General features: G+C 42.8%; 1 protein-coding gene and 1 gene segment (V, D, J or C); both read right to left on the reverse strand.

Moving 5' to 3' along the window:
* LOC309381622 (Ig gamma chain C region-like) overlaps positions 1-23,886 on the reverse strand; it is a 110,030-nt gene that overhangs the window by 20,000 nt on the left and 66,144 nt on the right.
* The window catches only part of LOC309381609 (uncharacterized protein), a 37,936-nt gene continuing 29,068 nt past the window's right edge, over positions 15,019-23,886 (reverse strand). Inside the window, exons 11-13 of the mRNA XM_081932788.1 lie at positions 22,329-22,643; positions 20,259-20,428; positions 15,019-17,626 (exon numbers count right to left, since the gene is read on the reverse strand). Of these exons, the coding sequence (XP_081788914.1) occupies positions 17,618-17,626; positions 20,259-20,428; positions 22,329-22,643 (494 nt within the window). The 3' untranslated portion in view covers positions 15,019-17,617. The remainder of the gene's footprint in view (positions 17,627-20,258; positions 20,429-22,328; positions 22,644-23,886) is intronic.

The raw sequence follows: 23,886 nt of genomic DNA on the forward strand, positions 1-23,886 counted from the left end.
TACAGCGGTTAATGCTTGGTTCCTCCTTCTCTTGTGTCTTTAAAGCATTAAAGAGAAAGCCTAAAGGTTAGACTTTCATACCTAAGGCAGGACTAGAACTCACAATCTCCCGGTTTCTAAGTCAGCACCTTGACCACGATAATATCACAAAGGGTGTTCACAGTTGCCCATGAAGAAATCTATGGTTCCTTGTTAAGCTCAAAGACTAAAAAGAAGACAATGAGGGGAGTAAATAAGGTTTTAAAATTTGTCATTCAGTTGAGGTGGTCTGGTATTGTTCTGGAACCCAACCACCTAGACATCTGTCAAAGGAAAAATAAACACTTGTTTCACGCTAGCTAGTATACAAAAACTGGAGGGCGTCAACTCATAAAGTTGCCATGGTGAGGAACGGGAGGGAACGCATTCCACGCACACCTTCGGCTAAAGTCAGATCTCAGATTATTATAGCAGGCTTATGAAGCATGCACCTATTTGGAGAATGTGATTTATGACACAGATTGAGGGGAGGGAAGAAACAGGGCCAAAGTTCAGCCATAATTTAAATGAGGTTAGATCTGATTGCAATGGGCTATTGCCGAAATGGTATTCCTAATAAATGACTGGATTTCTTTTGAAACTTGGCTCGAGGCTCATGAATTAATTAGGGCATCTTTCGGAAACCTGACAGAGGGATCCTTTGTAATCCCCACAATAATTGGGTATTTCTAGAGAGGTTGCTTAAGAGACTTATCTTTCAGAGTAATGGATTCTTGCTTAAAATGCAGGACTGCTTATGGCTGTCTTTCTGGTAGGTTGTAATTGAAACTCATAAATTATCAGCCAAGATGAACTTTCCGGTTAGTAATTTTTGATGTTGCAATCTCAATATAGTTACAATGCTCTAACTTGGGAAAGGTGGAAAGATGCTACCCTGTTCTCCCAAAAATAAGACCTCCCCAGATAATAAGCCCAATCGGGCTTTTGAGTGCATGTGCTAAAATGACACTTCTCCGAAAATAAACCCTCCCCAAAAATATTGCAGCACAGTAGCAGCCATGAGGTGACCACGCTCGTTGTCTCCTGCACCTCAAAAATAATAAGACCTCCCCAACTATAAGTCCAAGTGCTTATTTCGGGACTCAAAAGAAAATAAGACCCTGTCTTGTTTTCAGAGAAACATAGTAGTGACCTCTGCAGCCAACTATTGAGGCTCAATTTTGGGATTGTGAGAAAACCTTCTGTGTTGTTCCAGTTGTCCGGTAAGAGCTTAGAATAGAATAACAGAGTTAGAAGGGAACTTGGAGATCTTCTAGTCCAACCCCCTGCTTAGGAGGGAAACTACACAACTTCAGACAAATGGTTTTCCAACAACTTCTTAAAAACTGTGTTGGAGCATTCACAACTTCTGGAGGCAAGCTGTTCCACTGATTAATTGTTCTAACTGTCAGGAAATTTCTCCTTAGTTCTAAGTTGATTCTCTCCTTGATTAGTTTCCACCCATTGCTTCTTGTTCTACCCTCAGGTGCCTTGGAGAATAGTTTGACTCCCTCTTCTTTGTGGCAGCCCCTGAGATATTGGAACACTGCTATCGTGTCTCCCTTAGTTTTTCTTTTCATTAAACTAGACATATCTAGTTTATATCTATGAGTAGAAGACCTCCAAGGTTCCTTTCAACTCTGTTATTCTATTCTATTCTTTATATGTTTTAGCCTGCCATCCCCTAATCCTCTTTGTTGCCCTTCTCTGTACTCTTTCTAGAGTCTCAACATCTTTTTTACATCGTGGCAACAAAAACTGGATGCAGTATTCCAAATGTGGTCATAATGAAGCAATTTTCAGAGTCCAAATCCCCCAAAAGACACATTGTGATTCTTCAAAGCAATACAATACAATACAATACAATAGTAGAGTTGGAAGGGACCTTGGAGGTCTTCTAGTCCAACCCCCTGCCTAGGCAGGAAACCCTATACCATTTCAGACAGATGGCTATCCAACATCCTCTTAAAGACTTCCAGTGTTGGGGCATTCACAACTTCTGGAGGCAAGCCGTTCCACTGATTAATTGTTCTCACTGTCAGGAAATTTCTCCTCAGTTCTAAGTTGCTTCTCTCCTTGATTAGTTTCCACCCATTGCTTCTTGTTCTACCCTCAGGTGCCTTGGAGAATAGTTTGACTCCCTTTTCTTTGTGGCAACCCCTGAGATACTGGAACACTGCTATCATGTCTCCCCTAGTCCTTCTTTCTCTTAAGCTAAACATACCCAGTTCCTGCAACCGTTCTTCATATGTTTTAGTCTCCAGTCCCGTAATCATCTTTGTTGCTCTTCTCTGCACTCTTTCTAGAGTCTCCACATCTTTTTTACATCGTGGCGACCAGAACTGAATGCAGTATTCCAAGTGTGGCCTTACCAAGGCATTATAAAGTGGTATTAACACTTCACGTGATCTTGATTCTATCCCTCTGTTGATGCAGCCTAGAACTGTGTTGGCTTTTTTGGCAGCTGCTGCACACATTTGAAAGCACATTTGAAGAACGTGAACAAGAAGAAAGCTTTATTGTTCCTTACCTATAGACAGAACCTTGCCTAACTAAAGCATGCTACCACCGCCCTAAAGCATGTACTCTGGCAATTATTAGAGAGGTGCTCTCTTCACTGTCTTTATCTCACACAGACTATCTCAGGGGTGTCAAACTTGATTTCATTGAGGGCTTCATCAGGGTTGCGTTTGACCTGGGGGGGGAAGGAAGCATGGTCAGGGGGGCGTGGCTAGCTCGCGCAGCCTCCCCAAGCTCTGTTTTCACTGGCAGAAAGTTGCGGGAGGCTGTTGTGGCCAAAAATGGAACCTAGGTGGGCTGCATGTGGTCTCCCCAATCTCTGTTTCATTGTCAGAGGGCTGCAGGAGGCCGTCATGGCCAAAAACGGAGCCCGGGAAGACTCTCCCGTGCTCCATTTTCACTGATAGAGGCACCATGGGCTGGTCCTTCACTATTTCCAGGATGGCCGCTTGGGCCAGATCTAAGCACCTTCAGTTTGACACCCCTGAACTATCTGAACTGAGTTTTCTCTTGCTTTTCTTAGAATCCAAACTACATTTCATGACAGCAATTGCCACTCTTCTAATAAAGCTTGCCCAATCTGAGGTCTCATGCTGGGTTGGATTTCAATTGCTGGATTCCAGTACACAATGTCTGAACTACTCTTCGGTAATACTTCTCTTCCTTAAGAGGCTAAAAAAAGGAATTTTTATTCATTGCTACAAAACTCTGGCAGGCCGATGTGACGAGATGACAAGAAGAGAGTGTCAGGGTTCCGACATGCCCTAACTAACTCAGCCTCGAGCCAAGTTTCAAAAGAAATCCATTTATTTATTAGAAGCAACATGTCAGCACGTACCGAGTGAAGTCAGCTCTGTACTGGGTATATTTAGCTTAAGAGAAAGAAGGACTAGGGGAGACATGATAGCAGTGTTCCAATATCTCAGAGGTTGCCACAAAGAAGAGGGAGTCAAACTATTCTTCAAAGCACCTGAGGGTAGAACAAGAAGCAATGGGTGGAAACTAATCAAGGAGAGAAGCAACTTAGAACTGAGGAGAAATTTCCTGACAGTAAGAACAATTAATCAGTGGAACAGAAGTTGCCTCCAGAAATTGTGAATGCCCCAACACTAGAAGTTTTTAAGAAGATGTTGGATAACCATTTTTCTGAAGTGGTGCATGGTTTCCTACCTAAGCAGGGGGTTGGACTAGAAGACCTCCAAGGTCCCTTCCAACTATTGTATTGTATTGTATTGTACCATGTAATTTGCAGCTCAAGTATGACTCTGTTTCCCCCTCCTACCAGGCTGTGTCATAAATCACATTCCCCACTTTTATGGGCTGTAGAAAACACACCTCTCCAGCTGGCTCTGATAACCTGGGATACAGCCTTGAGAAAGGTATGTGCTTCTGGTCGTGGCTACCGAGCTGCTCTGTCAGTTCTCCCCTATGGCAACTCGAGAGCAGGCCCGGAATGCTTTATGAGTTGACAGAGAGCTTGGCAAGGGATGCTAAATACTTAAAAGTATTTTGAAATCAAGAGTTGTTAAGTTGTAAGTGAGGGAAGTATCCAAAGGAGTTGAATGGTCTTAGAACACTTTAAATTTAATTACAAAATGGTGTTTCAGAGCACCAAAAAATCTCGAAACTCTTAAAAACAGCCACATCTCCTTTCAGAATTGCATGGCAATTTCAGAAGGCAACATTTCCAGGAATACACGGTTAATTTTAAAAATAAATTATGAATGGAAGTTGTATATGTGTTTCTAAAATTATGGAGCAACTTTGGCAATCAAATCTCCAAGTTTAGTATGGTCTTGTTCTTGGATGTTGAAAATAGTGTGACATTGTGATCTTCTCAAAATGACTCTTTTACCAGAAACATGTTACCTCAGGGTAAAATGGGCAGCAAGGAAGTTTAATAAATAAATAAGTAAAGGCAGGTAACAGGGACTAATCGTGTGAGCATGTAGTTGGAACAGAAAGACACAATACAAAAGAATGCTAAGCCCATTGGTGTCCATCCATCCTACTCTTTCATAATTGCCATAACTGTTTAATTTCTGGCCTCTACCTCTAGGATGTCCCTGTGTCTGTTCAGACCTTTGAGAAGGTCCTGATGATGTAATGATAGATCTATCTATCTATCTATCTATCTATCTATCTATCTATCTATCTATCTATCTATCTATCTATCATTACATAGATAGAAGATTGATAGATAGATAAATACTTAGGATAAAGATAGATAGATGATAGATAAATAGGTAGCTAGGTAGATAGATAGATAATTAGATAGATAGATAGATAGATAGATAGATAGATAGATAGATAGATAGATAGATAGATAGATAGGATAGATAGATAGGATAGATACATACATAGGATAAAGATAGATAAATGATAGATAAATAGGTAGGTAGGTAGGTAGGTAGGTAGGTAGATAGATAGATAGATAGATAGATAGATAGATAGATAGATAGATAGATAGGATAAAGATAGATAGAGAGAAGATAAATAGATATATTAGATAAAGATAGATAGATATACTGTAGATGGATAGGATAAAGATAGATAGATATACTGTAGATGGATAGAATAAAGATATACATAGATGATAGATAGATAAATAGATAGATAGATAAGATAAAGATAGATAGATAGATGATAGATAGATATAGATAATAGTTATAGATAAAGAGATAGATGATAGATTGATAGATATAGATATAGATAGAAAGCTAGATACATAAATAGATAGATAGAAGATAGATTAGATAAAGATAGATAGATACATAAAATAGATTATACACACACACACACACACACACACACACATAAATACATAGATAAATAGATTAGATAAAGATAGATAGAAAGGATAAAGATAGATGATCGATAGAAGATAGATAGATAGATAGATAGATAGATAGATAGATAGATAGATAGATAGATAGATAGATATAGATAATAGATAATTGATACATTAGATAAAGAGATAGATAGATAGATAGATGATTGATAGATTGATAAATGATTTATAGATAGAAGATAGAAAGATAGATATATGGATGGATGGATGGATGGATGGATGGATGGATGGATAGATAGATAGATAGATAGATAGATAGATAGATAGATGATAGTTAGTTAGTTAGTTAGTTAGTTAGTTAGTTAGTTAGTTTTGGAACTAAATTTCTTTTGGCCTGCAGAAGTTAACCTTTAAAAGCTATGCTTGATGAAGCTTGCTACCACATGTAGCATTCATGAGTCTACCCAATGTGCATGCAAAACAGGAAGTATGGCTGAAGAGAGCCAAACTTCAGCTTTACTTCCTCTTCTTCTCTTGCTTTAAGCAACATCCTTCCAGCTTGACATTTCTTTTCATCAGCTAATTTTAATATTAAAAGAAGCACAAACAAGGCATATATATATATATATATATATATATGTATGTATGTATGTATGTATGTATGTATGTATGTATGTATATATATATATATATATATATATATATATATATATATATATATATATATATATATATATATATATATATATTCACAGTAAACAAACAGATCTAACAGGGATCTTCACCAAAACAGAGAGTATAAATAAGCATTCATTTGTTTAATTGAAACATAAACAATCACAAGCTTAATCCAGTTAAAAGGGGGGGGGAGGGAGAACTAGTCACACAAAACATGTGTCTATTTATATGTGTGTGAGTATTGTGTTTCCCCAAAAATAAGACAGAGTCTTATTTTCTTTTGACATCCCCCCCCCAAATAAGCTCTTGGCCTTATTTTCGGGGAGGTCTTATTATTTTTGAGGTGCAGGAGGCAGCGAGCTTGGTCACCTCATGGCTGCTGCTGTGTTGCAGTATTTTCAGGGAGGGCTTATTTTTTGGGGGGAGGGCTTATTTTAGCACATGCTCTCAAAAGCCCGACTGGGCTTATTATCTGGGGAGGTCTTATTTTCACAGAAGCAGGGTAGTATAATGCCATTCCCTTTCAGATTATGAAATGATGCACAATGTCCCCAAAGACTTGGGGGGGGGGGATGGAATGGAAAAAATCTGGTTCTACTTGCGTGAATGTCACAGCCACAAAATCCCCATTCATTAAAACCAAAGCCCCTGAAAGGCAGGAGAACAAGTGATCAACTGATGGACACTAAGGAAGGAGAGAAGCAACCTAGAACTAGGGAGAGATTTCCTGACAGAACAATTGACCAGTGGAACAGCTTGCCACCAGAAGTTGCCGATGATCCAACACTGGAGTTGGACTAGAAGACCTCCAAGGTCCCTTCCAATTCTGTTAATCTATTCCATTCTCTTGCTATTTAGTTTCATCAAAACATAAGCAATCTATTCTGTTATTCCTGTCAGCCATTTACCTCCTCAGATTCAGCATCTTCATATAGTGGCATGGACATCCAATGGAAGCTCCAATGTTGTGGTGTACATCATGGCGTTGTTTATATCACAGTGTTAAGACAGATATGATGTCACTTTGCTCCTTTAATCTTTCCTGCACAGTAAATGCCATAACCTGGAAGCTTTCAGATTCGGGTTTTCCCAGATGTGCCAACATGGCTCTCTTCATAAATTGGAACTTTGAGCAAGGTTCTATTGAGTCCTATGACTTAATACCCTAATGTATGCTGCCATCGTTATTCAAAACAAGCGTGGAAACCTTGTCATTGAAATGTGGTTCAGGGCCAAAAGAGACCATGTACTGTCATTAAAGACAATTAAGTCATAAATCTATCATTTCATAACATCCAAGTTACAGGCTGCTAGTTTGCAAATCATCAACAATCTTATTTATTGCTGAGGTGTAATGGTGGTCGTTGTTAGTTGCCAAGTCGTGTCTGACCCATCGCGACTCCATGGACAAGCCTTTCCTCTGTTAATTGTTTTCACTGTCGCAAAATGTCTCTTTAGTTGTAAAGTTGGATCTGTCAGGGTTCCATAAGTAAACCAGAGTCCAAGGCAAAGTATCGCTCAAAGTTCCAATTTATGAAGAGAGCCATGTTGGCATATCTGGGAAAATCCAAATCTGAAAGCTTCCAGGTTCCCCCCCCCCCAGTTGAAAGTTCAAGATCTTGCCCCCACACCCACCAATCCATCCCACGGTCCAATCTCCCACTGCCATGTTGGCAGTTCCAGCCATCCAGTTCCGGTCAGGTGCAGAGACTAAGGATGACCTTGGCTTTCTAGAAAGAATGTTGTTATGGCTACATAGTATGCGACTCCTTACAATCCCCCCCCCCCAATTTTCCCAGTGTGGCAGGCCAAAGACCCAAAAGAAAAGATGGCTGAAGGCCTGACAAGATCTCTCCTTGATAGATTTCCATCTATTACTGTTAGGAGGTATCTCCGTTGGGAGACAGAGAGTAGTGCAGCGGAATGTGCAGCCGGAGAGAAAAACGTTGCTAATAGAAACACACGAATAGAGTCACAGGCACTGCTAGTAAAATTAAGTAGCTTTACTACTAAAGTTGCTTCACAAGCAGTGATAGTAGATAGTAGATATTAGTCCAAACACAATTCAAAAAACAAACAATTGCTTACAGTCGCAGTTCACGTTCCAGTCATCAAGTCATCAATCAAAGGACAAGCAGAGAGAGAGTGAACTCTCCTGACTTTCTCTTATAGCAAAGCTAATTACATCTGAGATATTGGAAGACTGCTATCATGTCTTCCCTAGTCCTTCTTTTCATTAAGCTAGACATCCCCAGTTCCTGCAACCGTACTTTGTATGTTTATGCTTCCAGTCCCCTAATCCTCTTTGTTGCTCTTCTCTGCACTCTTTCTAGAGTCTCCACATCTTTTCTACATCGTGGTGACCGAAATTGGATGCCGTATTCCAAGTGTGGCCTTACCAAGGCCTTATAAAGTGGTATTAACACTTCACATGATCTTGATTCTATCCCTCTGTTGATGCAGCCTAGAACTGTGTTGCCTTTTTTGGCAGCTGCTGCTCATGGCTGGCTCATATTTCACTGGTTGTTAGGATTCCTAGATCCCTCTCACAGTTGCTATGGAGCGTGGTGTCAACTATTCTATACCTCTGCATTTGTTTTTTTCTTGCCTAGGTGTAAAACCTTACTCAGTTCACATTTTATTAGATTGGCCCAGTGTTCCTTTTGACTTAGTTTTGGATCTTGAGGTCCCGTTTTCAAGACAAAGGCTTACCTTTGCACTAGGTGAGAAAGTCAGTAGAAACAACCAGAGGTTCAAAACCTAAATTTCTATATTGTTGTGCAATCCCCTCCCCATGGATTACTGCCTTGTCGTGACAAAGGGGCTAGTGTAGCTTAATGAAATTGTGAACTATGCTGTGCACCCAAGGCAGAGATCTCTGACAAAACGTGGTCCACTGGAGAAGGAAATGGCAACCCACTCCAGTATCTTTGCCATGAATTGAGAATTGAGGCCTTTGAGCTCTGGTGCTGGAGAAGACTCCTGCGAGTCCCTTGGACTGCAAGATAATCTAATCGGTCGGTCCTAGAGGAGATCAACCCTGGCTGCTCCTTAGAAGGCCACATCCTGACGATAAAACTCAAATATTTTGGCCACCTAATGAGAAGGAGGGACTCCCTGGAGAAGAAAGCTGGGAACGATGGAGGGCAAAAGAAGAAGGGGACAACAGAGAAGGAGGTGGCTGGATGGAGTCACCGAAGCAGTAGGCATGAGCTTAAACGGACTCCAGAGGATGGTAGAGGACAGGAAGGCCTGGAGGAACATTGTCCATGGAGTCACGATGGGTTGGACACGACTTCGCAACTAACAACATAAGCAATTCCACATAACAATGATGCCCACATACGGCAGCTGTTCTAAATGTCAAAAATGAACAAGCCTGACCTCATAGGATTAATTCTACCGGTCATCAAATGATTGTAGAATAAAAAAAATATATGAGTGGATAAAGTGTTTCCTTTCTCATGGACTAAAATGTTTATTTAAAAAAGTGCCACCTTACTCATGGTGCTGTTAAATTTATTTAAATTTATGGTTGTATAGTCTCCATCTTGAATTTGAGGCAATTGAATTTGTTGAGGCAATTTGTCCGTTGGTGACAAATGAGATATATATATATATTTTGGAAAGCAGAAGAAACATCTAACTGTGGAGAACCTCAAGGCTAACAACGCCTGGCACATTGAATCTGTGACAGGCTGTTTTTCCAGGAGATAATTTATTGGGGCCGCAATGAAAACTCGGGCCGCTCCATTTCTTCCTGAGGTTTGCCGTTCACGACAAAATGGCCGACACCATCCGTTGATGGCCTCCTAAGTCTCGGTAGTCAAGTCACCCTGAGAACAGATGCATCCTGTTTACACCAAGAGCCGCAGCTGAAATGTCCAATTCGAGCCGAAGTTTTACAGTGATAGATTCATAACTTCAGAAGAAGAACTCCGATATGCTTTGAATAGAAACTCAACTTCCGTTTGTTGATTTGACTCAGAGAGGTGAAAACACCGGGTTTAGTGGTAGAGGGGAAACCAAACTACAATGCATGAACTGTTTTTTTAAAAATGTCATGTAGGATCTCAATTTTGGTAGATTTAAGATTGGGGGGCAGGGGGGAAGACTTCAAATCTCAGAATTTCCCAACCAGCTATGCTGGTTGAGGAATTCTGGGAGTTGAAATCCACACATCTTAAAGCCACCAACACTGAGAAATATTGATATCCCCGGCCTGATTCAAAAGGGTGGAAAGGTTTTTATGTAGCACTTTGTTAGGGATCAACAGATTTTCCCATAGAAGAACTTCTAGGTCCTGGAATTGGCGACCTTAAACACTCAAAGAGCCACAAAGGTCCTATCCAGAAGCCCCTCCCCCATTCAATTCTGGAGCTGACCAGAATTCCAGTTCCCTCACTATGGAGTCTCCTCCTAGCGCAGCGTCCTTTTTTTCTCTACCTGTCCTAACCGAAAGCCCTATCAATTGTGGAGCTGACCGGCAATAGGGAGCCGCAACAGAGGGATGAAAGAGCCACATGCGGCTCCAGAGCTGCGGGTTGCTAACCCTTGGTCTAGGTCAAACATATCAGATCCATAAGGAGAGGTCCCTATTATGATAGCAACTTCCTCCCCTTTTCTCTCTGCTATTGAGATTGTAAAATAATAATGGAGGCAAATACAGAGCAACAGAGTTGGAAGGGAACTTGGAGGTCCCCACCGCTCAACGAGGAGACCTTCTATTGCTCTGAACAAATGGTTGTCCAATATATTTTTTTCCTCTCTTTTTCCTTTCTTCTCCTCTCCTTTTTCTCTCTTTCCTCTCCTTCCCTCTCCTCTCCTCTCCTTTTTCTATCTTTCCTTTCCTTTCTTCCCCTTCCCCTTTCCTTTCCTTTCCTTTCCTCCTCTCCCCTTCCTCTTTTCTTTCTTCCTTTCCTTTCCTTTTCTCTCCTTTCATTTCCTCTCCTCTCCTTTTTCTATCTTTCCTTTCCTCCCCTTCCCTCTTTCTTTCTTTCTTTCTTTCTTTCTTTCTTTCTTTCTTTCTTTCTTTCTTTCTTTCTTTCTTTCTTTCTTTCTTCCTTTCCTTTCCTTTCCTCTCCTCTCCTCTCCTTCTCCTTCTCCTTCTCCTTCTCCTTCTCCCTCTCCCTCTCTCAGAAGAAAATGTGGCCCAGATTCTCTCCATCCATTATCCTCAGTTCAAGCACTTGATAAACATATAGATCTTGTCTTTGTTATTGACTGTGGATTCTAGAGCAAGCAGGCATGAAATAAAGACAATGGAGACGTTGATCTTCCAAGAATGGAATTGTTCTTATTTTTGTGAAACATATTGTTGTTTGAAAAATAAAGTTGATCAGGGGGATAGAGAGCAACCAAAGTCCTTAAATAAGAATCCTGATTTCTAGTATCTGAATTTCCCCAACATGAACCCGTGACACCAGTAAAAGCATCTTCAAGTCAAGATCCTCTCTCAGTGAATGCATTAATCCATCTGTGTGGTTTCTTACGAAAGATTGGCTATTATTGTCTTCTGCAAAGTCTTCTTGATTTTAAGAAGTTTAAGATTTGAGACAGGTGACTGTCCAGTCTCTTCTTAAAAACCTCCAGTGATGAAGCACCCACCACCTCTGAAAGCAAGTGGTTTAACTGTTCTCACTATTAGCAAGATCCTCCTTAATTCCAGATAGCTTTTGTTCATTGATTAGCTTCCACCCATGGTTTCTTGCCTTGCCTTCTGGTGCTTTGGCAATGGTGGGACTGGAGGCTAAAACATAGGAAGAACGGTTTCAGGAACTGGGTATGTCTAGTTGAATGAAAAGAAGGACTAGGGGTGACATGATAGCAGTCTTCCAATATCTCAGGGGTTGCCCCATCTTCTTAAAGACTTCCAGTGTTGGGGCATTCACAACTTCTGGAGGCAACTTCTGTTCCACTGATTAATTGTTCTGTCAGGAAGTTTCTCCTCAGTTCTAAGTTGCTTCTCTCCTTGATTAGTTTCCACCCATTGCTTCTTGTTCTACCCTCAGGTGCCTTGGAGAATAGTTTGACTCCCTCTTCTTTGTGGCAACCCCTGAGATATTGGAACACTGCTATCATGTCTCCCCTAGTCCTTCTTTCTATTAAACTAGACATGTACCCAGTTCCTGCAACCGTTCTTCATATGTTTTAGTCTCCAGTCCCCTAATCATCTTTGTTGCTCTTCTCTGCACTCTTTCTAGAGTCTCCACATCTTTTCTACATCGTGGGGACCAAAACTGAATGCCGTATTCCAAGTGTGGCCTTACCAAGGCCTTATAAAGTGGAATTAACACTTCACGTGATCTTGATTCTATCCCTCTGTTGATGCAGCCTAGAACTGAGTTGGCCTTTTTGGCAGCTGCTGCACACGGCTGGCTCCTATTTAAATGCTGATTCTGTAAACTGCTTAGAGAGCGAGTGATCTATAAAGAAATATGAAGAGGTATATAAGTCTAAGTGCTCTTAGACTTATTTAGTTGTGAAGAACGATTGCTGGTACTGGGTATGTTTAGCTTAAGAGAAAGAAGGACTAGGGGAGACATGATAGCAGTGTTCCAATATCTCAGGGGTTGCCACAAAGAAGAGGGAGTCAAACTATTCTCCAAGGCACCTGAGGGTAGAACAAGCAGCAATGGGTGGAAACTAATCAAGGAGAGAAGCAACTTAGAACTGAGGGATAATTTCCTGACAGTCAGAACAATTAATCAGTGGAACAGAAGTTGCCTCCAGAAGTTGCGAATGCCCCAACACTGGAAGTCTTTAAGAAGACATTGGATAGTCATTTGTCTGAAATGGTATAGAGTTTCCTGCCTAGGCAGGGGGTTGGACTAGAAGACCTCCAAGGTCTCTTCCAATTCTGTTAATCTATTCTATTCTCTTGCTATTTAGAACGGAACTATGCTAAAATTTACAACTTCTCTAATTTCTGAACAGTCTAGAGTTCAAGTTGAAAACATCTGCACCTGGGAACATTTATTATCAATTTCCATCCTGTTTTTAAAGCCTATTTCTCTTTTTTCTTGTAAACATTTTCACCATCGGTACTTAGGCCATACATATGTGACTTTTTATGTGTGAGGTTTCCCACCCTCGCCTTCTATTTAATCGTGTCTGATTCTTGAAGACAAGACCCCAAAATTTTATTGGCAAGGTTCCCCCCCCCTGAGTTTTTAATTTTTTTATAAATGTATCCAATCAATGCGGGAACAATGTGGCACCTGGGTGTCATACATTCTAATATAAATAAAACTAATAAAGTTAATCATAATTATTACATTCAATAACTTATGAATTTCTAATAATAATAATGCACATTTATATTCGGTTGCAATCTATCATTGTTCAGTTGTTCCACATTTTCTCTTATTATTACTTTCATTTTATTATATAAAATTTTATACACTAATATTCCCCCTTCCCTTATTTCTACCACTCATTCTAGCTTTTAATCATGTCACCCTTTATTAAAAAACTTTCCCTGTCTTTCCCATCTAACTTCTAATCATGTCACCCGCCTTAAAAAAAAGCGATAGCCAAAGAGAGACAGAGAAAAAAAGGAGAAGCAAATCAGAACAACAATAAAAAAGAGAAATAATCTATCCATCATCTCTTGCCCATGTCAATACTTTCATTGCTGTGCTTTTAGTAAGAGAAAGAGAGGGGGAAGGGGAAAGCGAATCAAAACAACAATGAATAAAATCATTTATCCATCACCTCTTGCCCGCTCCAATACTTTTAATTGCTATGCTTTAAGAGGAAGGGGAAATCAAATCAAAACAACAATGAAAAAAAATCATCTATCCCTCATCTCTTGCCTGCTTGAATATTTTAATTGCTATGCTTTTTTTACTTGCCTTCCAAGTTCCTCTCTTAGATATTTATCTCTGTTTGCATCTGCTGTTCAATCTAGGCATTCCTCCCATCTCTACCCTCTTCCACTGCCTAATTTCTAAAATTTTTCAAGGTTTTTCAGAAGCAATACAATACAATACAATAGCAGAGTTGGAAGGGACCTTGGAGGTCTTCTAGTCCAACCCCCTGCCTAGGCAGGAAACCCTATACCGTTTCAGACAAATAGCTATCCAACATCTTCTTAAAGACTTCCAGTATTGGCCATTGCCTCCTTCCTAGGGATGAGGAAAAGTGACTGGCTCAAAGACATCCAGTTTTGTCTGATGCCTTAATCGTTTCAACCAACTGGCTGTTATTAATAAATATCAATTTGATTTTGATCATTTGAGTCAACTCCATCTGGATGTAAAATCTATTCTTACTGCAGTCCCTCCAACACCTTTCCCCCCTATTAAAAAAAAGTTAGAGACAAAGAATAATATACAGGTTGAAAAAGGAACTTTATGTAGCAGCAAAAGTTTTACAGAATACTTCCACTTAATGAGAACATTATATGACGGGGAACAAGAAAAATAATATAGTCAGACTCAGTGCAACTATCGAAGTAATATATATATATATATATATATATATATATATATATATATATATATATATATATATATATATATATATATATATATATATATATATCCAGAAAAAATAAGCAACAATCTTAAGAATAGTGCAGTACACAGCATAAAAAGTAGCACAATATAAAGAAATGCAGTAAGACCCCGTTTTAATGCTGTTTATATAGCAGGGGAGGGCAACATTTTGTGCTAATAGGATAAAATAAATGCAGTTGCCAAGGCAGTGTTATTCAGTGTCATAAACTGAAAAGAAAGATTAATGCTCATTTATGCTACATCACAATAATATCCTTACATAACCTTAATCAATGAACATACAATGGACATGCGTAGAGACGTCTACTTTTAGCAAAACAACTGTTGATTCTGGACACTCTACCCTGTTTTTCCAAAAATAAGACCTCCCCAGATAATAAGCCCAATTGGGCTTTGGAGCGCAAACACTAAAATCAGCCCTCCCCAGAAAATAAGCCCTCTCCGAAAATATTGTAACACAGCAGGAGCTGTGAGGTGACCACGCTCGCTTCCTCCTGCACCTCCAAAATAATAAGTCCTTCCTGAAAATAAGGCCAAGCGCTTATTTAGGGGGTCAAAAGAAAATAAGACCCTGTCTTATTTTCAGAGAAACACGGTAGAACCATGATGGTGAACCTATGCCACATGTGACGGAAGTGGCACACACAGCCAGCTGTCGCCCGTTGCTCTTCTGATTTCCGGTGCGCACCTACACCCCGGCCACCTGGTTTGCGTATGTGTGGGAGTGCCAGAAACCAGAGAAGCAGCATCCCAGCGAACATGTGCGCACCAGGTTCCTAGCCTTCTGGTTTCTGGCACAGACATGCGTGGTGTCCAGATGGTTTGCATGCAGACATGCACACCCAAACTAGAACACCAGGTGGCCAGTGTGCGTGAGTGCGCCAGAAACTGGAAGCACAGCTTCCGGGCGTGCGCATGCATGCCAGTTATCTCCCCTTCAGGTTGCTCCCTTTTTGGCACCCGGTAATAATTTGCTCTTTTTACGTTGCACTAAGAATCTTTCTCAGAATCTTAAATGCCTAATTGGAAGCAAGTGAAGGAGTTCATTCAATTGACTTTAAAGAAAATAGTGACTAGCTGTTTAGTACTAGAGCTCGATGTCAATGAGGGCCGCGTCAGGGTTGGGTTTGACATCAGGGGGACCAAGGGGGCATGTCCAGGTTGACATAACTCGTATTGGTGGCACCTATGGGGGCCCGAGCACTCTGCCAGCGAAAACGGGCTCCAGAGCTCCATTTTCGGCTGCAATGGTCCCCTGCAACCTTCTGGCAGCGAAAACAGAGCTTGTGAGGGCCACCCAGCAGGCTAGTCCATTGCCATTTCCAGGGTGGCGCCATTGGCCAGATCTAAGCACCCCGTGGGCTGGATTTGGCCTCTGGGCCTTGAGTTTGACACCACTGCACTAGAGGGCCGATCAAGGGAAGAACCAAACGGATATTGAGAAATAAGTCGGTAGGTTACATATCGGAGGTGGGGCCCTCTTTTCTTGAATAATAAAAAATAGGGTCACTCTTGAAAAGTGATTTTAGCGCACCCGAGGCTCAGGAGAGGATTGCTGCTGGCATTGCTGCTGGTTCAGCAGCACAAAAATTTTATGTGCATGCTTCTCTTGCATACATGCCGCTGTCCACGTGTGCGCATTTGCAAATAAAAAGGTCTGCGCGTGGGCAAAACCTTAAAAAATAATATACATTTTCCACTGAAAATTGTACTGTGCATGCGCAGAACTGAAAAACAAGATGGCGGCCCCATAGTAGAAATGGTTTGGGGACTTGGCAGGCATGGGTCACTGAACCAGTCTGAACCGGTAGGAACCCAACTCTGTGGAGGGTCCGTTGATGTGCCATGCCAATAAACTAACCATGATCCAAAGGTGGCCTGTTTTGGAAACGACACAGCATTTCTCTTTGCTCTTTTGACATTTCCCCTTTTGGACATTAGAGGACAGGTTAACAATTTTGTCAGATCTGGAAGCCATCTTTTAAATTTGGGCCTTCAGGCCTGCCACAATTTCTACTGTGGGAAAATGGGAAGGGGGGATTATATGGAGCATGGGAGATGTATACTCAAAATAACATTCTTTTCTCAGAGAGTCAAGGCCGTCTTGCCCTGCAGCTGCGATGAGGTGATTGGGAGGCATCTCCAGTGTTGGACGGTGCCTTATTGGATCATGGGATGGACATGTGGGTGCTGGGCAGGGACTTGAACTTTCTTTTGGGTGGGGAAAACCTGGAAACGTTCAGATTCGGGTTTTCCCAGACATGCCAATATTGGTATCTACCATATTTTTGGAGTATAAGATGCACCTTTTTCCCTCAGGAAAGAGGGTGAAAATCTGGGTGCATCTTATACACTGAATACAGCATTTTTGACCTCCTGAAACCCCGCCCCCTTTGCAAAAATGGACATGCATAGCCTTTAAGAGGCTTCCAGAGTGCTCCTGGGGGCTGGGGAGGGCAAAATGAGTGAAAAAAATGGGACATTTTTGCTTGTTTTTGCCCCCACTCCCCAGGAGCACTCTATAAGCCTCCTAAAGGCTATTCATGCCCTTTTTTGACAAAAAAATGGGCTCGTTTTTGTGAAAAATGGGCCATTTTTGGGAGATCTGCAGAGTGCAAAAACTTTTTATTTTAAATTTGCCTCTTCAAAATCTTGCTGCGTCTTATACTCCGGTGCATCTTATACTCCCAAAAATACGGTAATAACATGGAACAGAGTCTTCTTTCATTGGGATGTGTGTGTGTTACTTGGAACCCTGACAAATTTGCTATTTGTGCACCCTTCATGAATTTCTTAGCATTTGTGAACATTTGGGTAACAATATTACACCTTTCCTAGAACTTTTTCTTCCATGCAGAGAGCCAACTGGTTTCTTCCTGTTATTGTTAAGGCGGACCGAAGCAGAGACGGGTTTACGTGGAAGTGGATCGTTTTGGTGACATTTAATGCTTAGCTGTGACTTTCCACGAAGCACGTAGTACAGAACAGTGGTCAGGAAGGATGAGGGAGAGACATGGGTGGTGGAGGGGAGAAGGTGGGGTCCCGTTTGATGGGTGCTTCATCGATAGGAAAAGGGTGAGGGTGGGGGTTATTTCACCTGTGAAAAGAGAAAGAGGGAAGAGAGAGAGAGAGAGAGAAAAGATTAAATCAACTACTCGATATTAAATAACTAGCTGGATAGCTCAGCTACGAAACTACGTGATCGAGCTTGATAAATTGACCCTTACAGCTTGAAGATTAATGAGTAGTTACGATCGGCTTTGCCTCTCCCCTTCTCTCCCTCAGGCTTGCCTCACAGAAGCCTTTCTCCTCCTCTCCCTCTCCCCTTCTCTCCTCAGGCTTGCTGCACAGAGACCTCTCCTATCCTATCCCCCTTTTCTCCTCAGGCTTGTCCCACAGAAGCCTCCCCTATCCTATCCCCTTCTCTCCCTCAGGCTTGCTGCACAGCGGCCTCTCCTATCCTATCCCCTTCTCTCCTCAGGATTGCTGCACAGAGGCCTCTCCTATCCTATCCCCCTTTTCTCCTCAGGCTTGCCCCACAAGCTCTCCCATTCTATCCCCTTCTCTCCTTAGGATTGCCCCACAGAAGCCTCCCCTATCCTATCCCCTTCTCTCCCTCAGGCTTGCTGCACAGTGGCCTCCCCTATCCTATCCCCTTCTCTCCCTCAGGCTTGCTGCACAGCGGCCACCACTATCCTATCCCCTTCTCTCCCTCAGGCTTGCTGCACAGTGGCCTCCACTATCCTATCCCCTTCTCTCCCTCAGGCTTGCTGCACAGTGGCCTCCACTATCCTATCCCCTTCTCTCCCTCAGGCTTGCTGCACAGTGGCCTCCCCTATTCTATCTCTCTTCTCTCCCTCAGGCTTGCTGCACAGTGGCCTCCACTATCCTATCCCCTTCTCTCCCTCAGGCTTGCTACACAGTGGCCTCCACTATCCTATCCCCTTCTCTCCCTCAGGCTTGCTGCACAGTGGCCTCCCCTATTCTATCTCTCTTCTCTCCCTCAGGCTTGCTGCACAGCGGCCTCCCCTATTCTATCTCTCTTCTCTCCCTCAGGCTTGCCCCACAGAAGCCTCCTCTATCCTATCCCCGGTGCCTCTGTACGGCCCTCCTGAGCTCTGTTTTTGGCTGTGATGGCCTCCTTCAGCCCTCTATCAGTGAAAACCGAGCTCAGTGAGGATGCATGTGACCCTCCCAGGCCCCATTTTCATGGAAGAGGGCTTCAGGAGCCCATTTCAACCAAACGCTGAGTCCATGCACTCCCGGGGCACTGTTTTTGCTGGCGGAGGGATGCAGGAGGCCGTCATGGCTGAAAATAGAATGCAGGAGGGCCATGCAGAGAGACCACAGGCTGGTCCTTTGCTGTTTCCAGGGTAGCCCCTGAGGCCAGATCATAGCCTTTAGGAGGCTTGTAGAGTGCTCCTGGGAGATGGGGTGGGGAAACGAGCAAAGAATGACCAATTTTCCACTCATTTCTGCCCTCCCCAGCCCCTGGAGCACTCTGGAAGCCTCCTAAAGACTATGCACGGCCATTTTGGTGAAGGGGCGGGGTTTCAGGAGGCAAAAAATGCTGGATTCAGTGTATAAGATGCACCCAGATTTTCACCCTCTTTTTTGAGGGAAAACGGTGCGTCTTATACTCTGAAAAATACAGTAAATTGTGATATGAAAGCATACATTGTGCTATGTTGTGGCATCTGCAAGGCTTTCTCAAAATTCTGAATATCCACATTGTATTCCAAAAGGCTGAGGGATTTTAGGACTTAGCTACTGAGTGAGCCCTCCAGTTATTGTTGAACTATAACTCCCAATGCCTATGGAGATTCTCAGTCATCCAGGTCATGGTTGTCCCAAAGGTTCATTTTCACGAGGCAACTGGACTTTCTTGTTTTTCTTTGGATGCATTTAGCTTCTCATTCAAGAAGCTCCTTCAGCTCATCCAAGAAGCTTCTTCAGAGAGCTGAAGAACCTTCTTGGAGGAGAAGCAAAACATCTTCAAAGAAAAATGAAGAAAGTCCAGTTGCCTCTTTGAAAAGCACCATTGGGTATAACTCCCAATATCCTTCACCCTTGGCTTGGCTGGTAGACATTGCTAGAAACTGCAGCTGAGGAACATCTAAGAGGACCCAGGTTCCTCAAGCTGGGATGATTAGAACAGAATGTAGAACATCATCGGAGTTGGAAGAGACCTTGGAAGTCTTATAGTCCAACACCCTGCTCAAGCAGGAGACTATATATTATTTCAGACAAATTCTTCAGAGACTCTAGAGCATTCACAACTTCTGGAGGCAAGTTGTTCCTCTGATTCATTGTTCTCACTGTCAGGAAATTTCTCCTAAGTTCTAGGTTGCTTCTCTCCTTGATTTGTTTCCATCCATTGTTTCCTGTCCTGCCTTCAGATGCTTTGGAGAATAGATTGACTCCTTCTTCTTTGTGGCAGCCCCTCAAATATTAGAACACTGCTATAATGTCGTAGTTCTTCTTTTCACTAGACTAGATATACCCAATTCCTGCATACGTGAAAACAGAATAACAGAGTAGGAAAGGACCTTGGAGGTCTTCTAGTCCAACCCCTTGCTTCTAGCCTCCAGCCCCCTAATCATCTTTGCTTGCTTCTGCCATGATTCTGGGCCACAATGGGTAGGTACTCCTTTACTGGACGGGCAATTGAGAAACAAAGAGATGGCAATATTCTATTTCTATGCTTTGAATCAGATTTCCTTTTTTACCTTGATGAACGTGACTAGTCCGCCATAAAATAGGGCTACGATGAAGAGAACAATGAAGGTGAAAACTTTATTCCAGACACCGTTGGCTTCTTCCAGCTCGCTGTATTCATCCTCGCTTTCGTTGCGGATATCACAGAAAGCCGTTCCCATGAGGGTACAGTCCCAGGAATCTGAAGAATGGGGAAAAAGAAAAACAAATTAGAAAGAGGGCTCCAAAAAGCACAGGAAGAAAAACCAATAGAAAACATTTGGTGGACAGAGAATGGGAGAAAGACATGATCGATTTCTATTTGAACCATTATTGAACATCTGCATGGGTTGTCTTCGACCTACATCCATTATGGAGCCTGGCAATTACTGTTGTAAGCCACGATGGCTGCACAATGGCTCATTATTTGTCCAACTTGGCTTTACAACTATTTTCTTTTTGGTAAAGCAAGTGCCATGGTCCTTAAGCGAATGCAGCAGTTGTTAAGCAAATCTATTGTTCACCATGGGCTTGGTTTTTTGCCGAAAACCCAGAGGTCAATGGTGATTTCTGGCAAAAATGCTGTAAATGGTGACCGCGGGATGGGCCAGTTGTGCAGCACCCCAAATATGATCCCATGACCACACGGGGTGGGGGTGGCCATCAGAATTTCAGAATCGGGTCATAAGTAGCTTTTGTGGGGTCCATCCAGGGGTGGGCTGCTGGGGGTTCGCAATGGGTTAGGGAGAACCTCTGGCTAAAATTCTCTGCAGTTCAGAGGACCTCCAAACCCCATTCCTGGCTGGACTTGCCCACCTCACCTGCCCCTCCCAGGAGTCCCCATGTGGCCTGTTTTGGATACAGGTAAGGGCAGGGCACAGGCGGAGGCTCAGGGAGGGCAAAAAAACGGGCCTACTGGAAGTTTGGGAAGGCCGGAAACAGACTCATTTCTGGCCTCCGGAGGGTCTCCGGAGGCTGAGGAGGCCATTTTTGCCCTCCCGGAGGTTCGAAAAAAAGCCTCCTGAGCCCAGGGAGGGCAAAAACTCCCCCATGCCATAGTGCAGGAAGCCGACTAGGCCACACCCACCATGAGCACGCCCATACAGCAACCTGGCAGAGAACCCCTTGGTAAAATTTTTGAAGCCCACCCTTGGGTCCATCCTAACTTCCAACCGTTGCTAAGGGAGCATGCATAAGTGGAGGACTACCTAGGATGATGATATTTCCTACCACCGAGAATAAAAGGTGAGTGACAAAAACGGTAGCCCCCCCCAAATGTATACAATAATCAAAGCAGATTTAAAGCAGGATCAAAGGGGCATCGTGGCTAGAGAAAGAACGATCAAATCCTCATATTCCCCCGGAGCGTAACATTCAGTCAACGAAGCAGTCTTAAAACCAGCAAAGAGAAATGATTAGGGTGAAAAATCACATTCAAACGTAAGTAAAAGGATGACAAACTGTTTTTTTTGGGGGGGGGGAGGAAAGCATCAAATGCATCGCAAATGGATAATGGTGGGAGTTTATCGGCCGCATTTTTTAAAAAAACTTCACCCCCGTATAGCATCTTTGGAGTGTTGCGTTGGCCTAAATCAGGGGTCGGCAACCTTAAACACTCAAAGAGGCATTTGGACCTGTTCCCCACAAAAAATAAAACACAGGGAGCCACAAAATACTCTTCCCGTGCCTGAGTATTTCCTGAGCGGCCACAGAACTGGCGTATGTGGTTGAATTAAATGTTCTGTTTTCTTCTGAAACTTTTCTTTCCATGGATTTATCCATGGTTGGCCTGCCAGGGTTTGAAAAGCTCAGTAAATTGCGTACCGGCGGGTATCACACATTGGTGGTTGTGACGAAAATTTGGAGCCGCAGAAGAGGAATAAAAGAGCCACATGTGGCTCCAGAGCCTGCGGGTTGCTGAACCCTGGCCTAAATTGTGGCTCTTTTTGGTTGTAAAGAAGCTGCCAATCGAAGAAGAAAGCAAGCAATGTCCAATTCATGCATATTGTTTTAATGTGAAATGGAAGGGTACATAAAGGGAGCATTATGACAACAACGCCACAATTGAGGTGGTTGTTGGCGTTAATGATTTTTTTTTTTACCAGTTAAGAAATTAGTTGTTCTAGCGATTATGTTTTCTGAAGAGACATGAGCTACAAGGCATCTGTAGGAGGCGCCCGTCATCCATTTGCTTGTGGGGACTTCGAGCATGCTCAGCAAGGAGCATGTTTGTTTCTCGTGGTTGCACTTCATGCCGTAGGCGTCGTAGCCCTTGAAGGACATCTCTTGGTTCTCTTCTTCCCACTTCAGAAAGATTTCATCTGGATAGAAATCTTTCGCTATGCACAGGAGGGTTACGTTGAAGTCTTCGCTGGACGACTGACGCTGGAGATCCACCTTGGGGGGTCTCACAGTCCCTAGGTTAACAAAAACAAGACAACATGTTTTGGGAAACAAAATGCGCTGGACTCTATCATCATTGTACCCTTCGCTGTATTGAGAAGGGTTCTTTCAAGTAAGGATAAAACTCCCTTTTTATGACCCTCCTGTAATCCCTTAATTCGGGGTAGAATTGGGGCAACTGGACAGAGCTCAGCATTTACTCTCCGGATGCCCTTCCTGATGCCACACAGAATTCACAGCAGATATTTTATTTCTTTGCGCCCTAGGAGATAAATACCTGCCGCTACCTAGGATTGAACTCTCACTCTCCCAAGTGGGAGGCAAGTGTCTATACCCCTAGGCCACCACACCGTTCACTTTTCATGGAAGGACGCTAGGTAAGAAATCTTCAACTTTCCTGCCGTTCTTGTCAAGCTATGATATCTGGAATTCTGGTGGAATTCCTAAGTTAAAAGGCCATCGATATTATTTATTTATTAGATTTTTTAAAAATCGTGCCTTTATTATTTTATCAGTAACTTAACTTGGGAAACATACATAGCTTCCTTGTTTCTCCTCTTTTCATGACAACAACCCTGTGAGGTGTGTTGGGCTGAGAGAGAGGCACTGGTCCTTCATCACCCAGCCAGCGTCTATACCTAATAGATGCCTAACTAAAACTCACAGATTCCTGCTGATTGGCTCAAAGTCACCAGGCTGGTTTTCATGCCTAAGGTGGGCCTAGAACTCACAGTCTCCTGGTGATTGGCCCAAAGTCACTCATCCAACTTTGATGTCTAAGGTGGGACTAGAACTCATAGTCTCCTGGTGATTGGCTCATAATCACCCAGCCAGTTTTCATGCCTAAGGTGGGCCTAGAACTCTCAGTCTCTGGGTGATTGGCCCAAAGTCACTCATCCAACTTTGATGTCTAAGGTGGGACTAGAACTCACGGTCTCCTGGTGATTGGCTCATAATCACCCAGCCAGTTTTCATGCCTAAGGTGGGCCTAGAACTCTCAGTCTCTTGGTGACTGGCCCAAAGTCACTCATCCAACGTTCATGTCTAAGGCAGGACTACAACTCACAGTCTCCTGGTTTCTAAGCCAGCACCTCAATTATCAGGCCAAACTGGCTGTGTTGTGAACATACCATTAAGACCATCAAGTTGCTGGTTGCCACCTTTAAAGCCCTTGGGATCAGGTGATCTGAGGGATCACCTCTTGCTGGTCAAATCTACCCAGCCCACCAGAGAAAGGAGGCAAGGAATGTTGCGGGT

The sequence above is a fragment of the Natrix helvetica genome, assembly GCF_964273705.1.
Source record: "Natrix helvetica genome assembly, chromosome: Z".
Taxonomy (NCBI): domain Eukaryota; kingdom Metazoa; phylum Chordata; class Lepidosauria; order Squamata; family Natricidae; genus Natrix; species Natrix helvetica.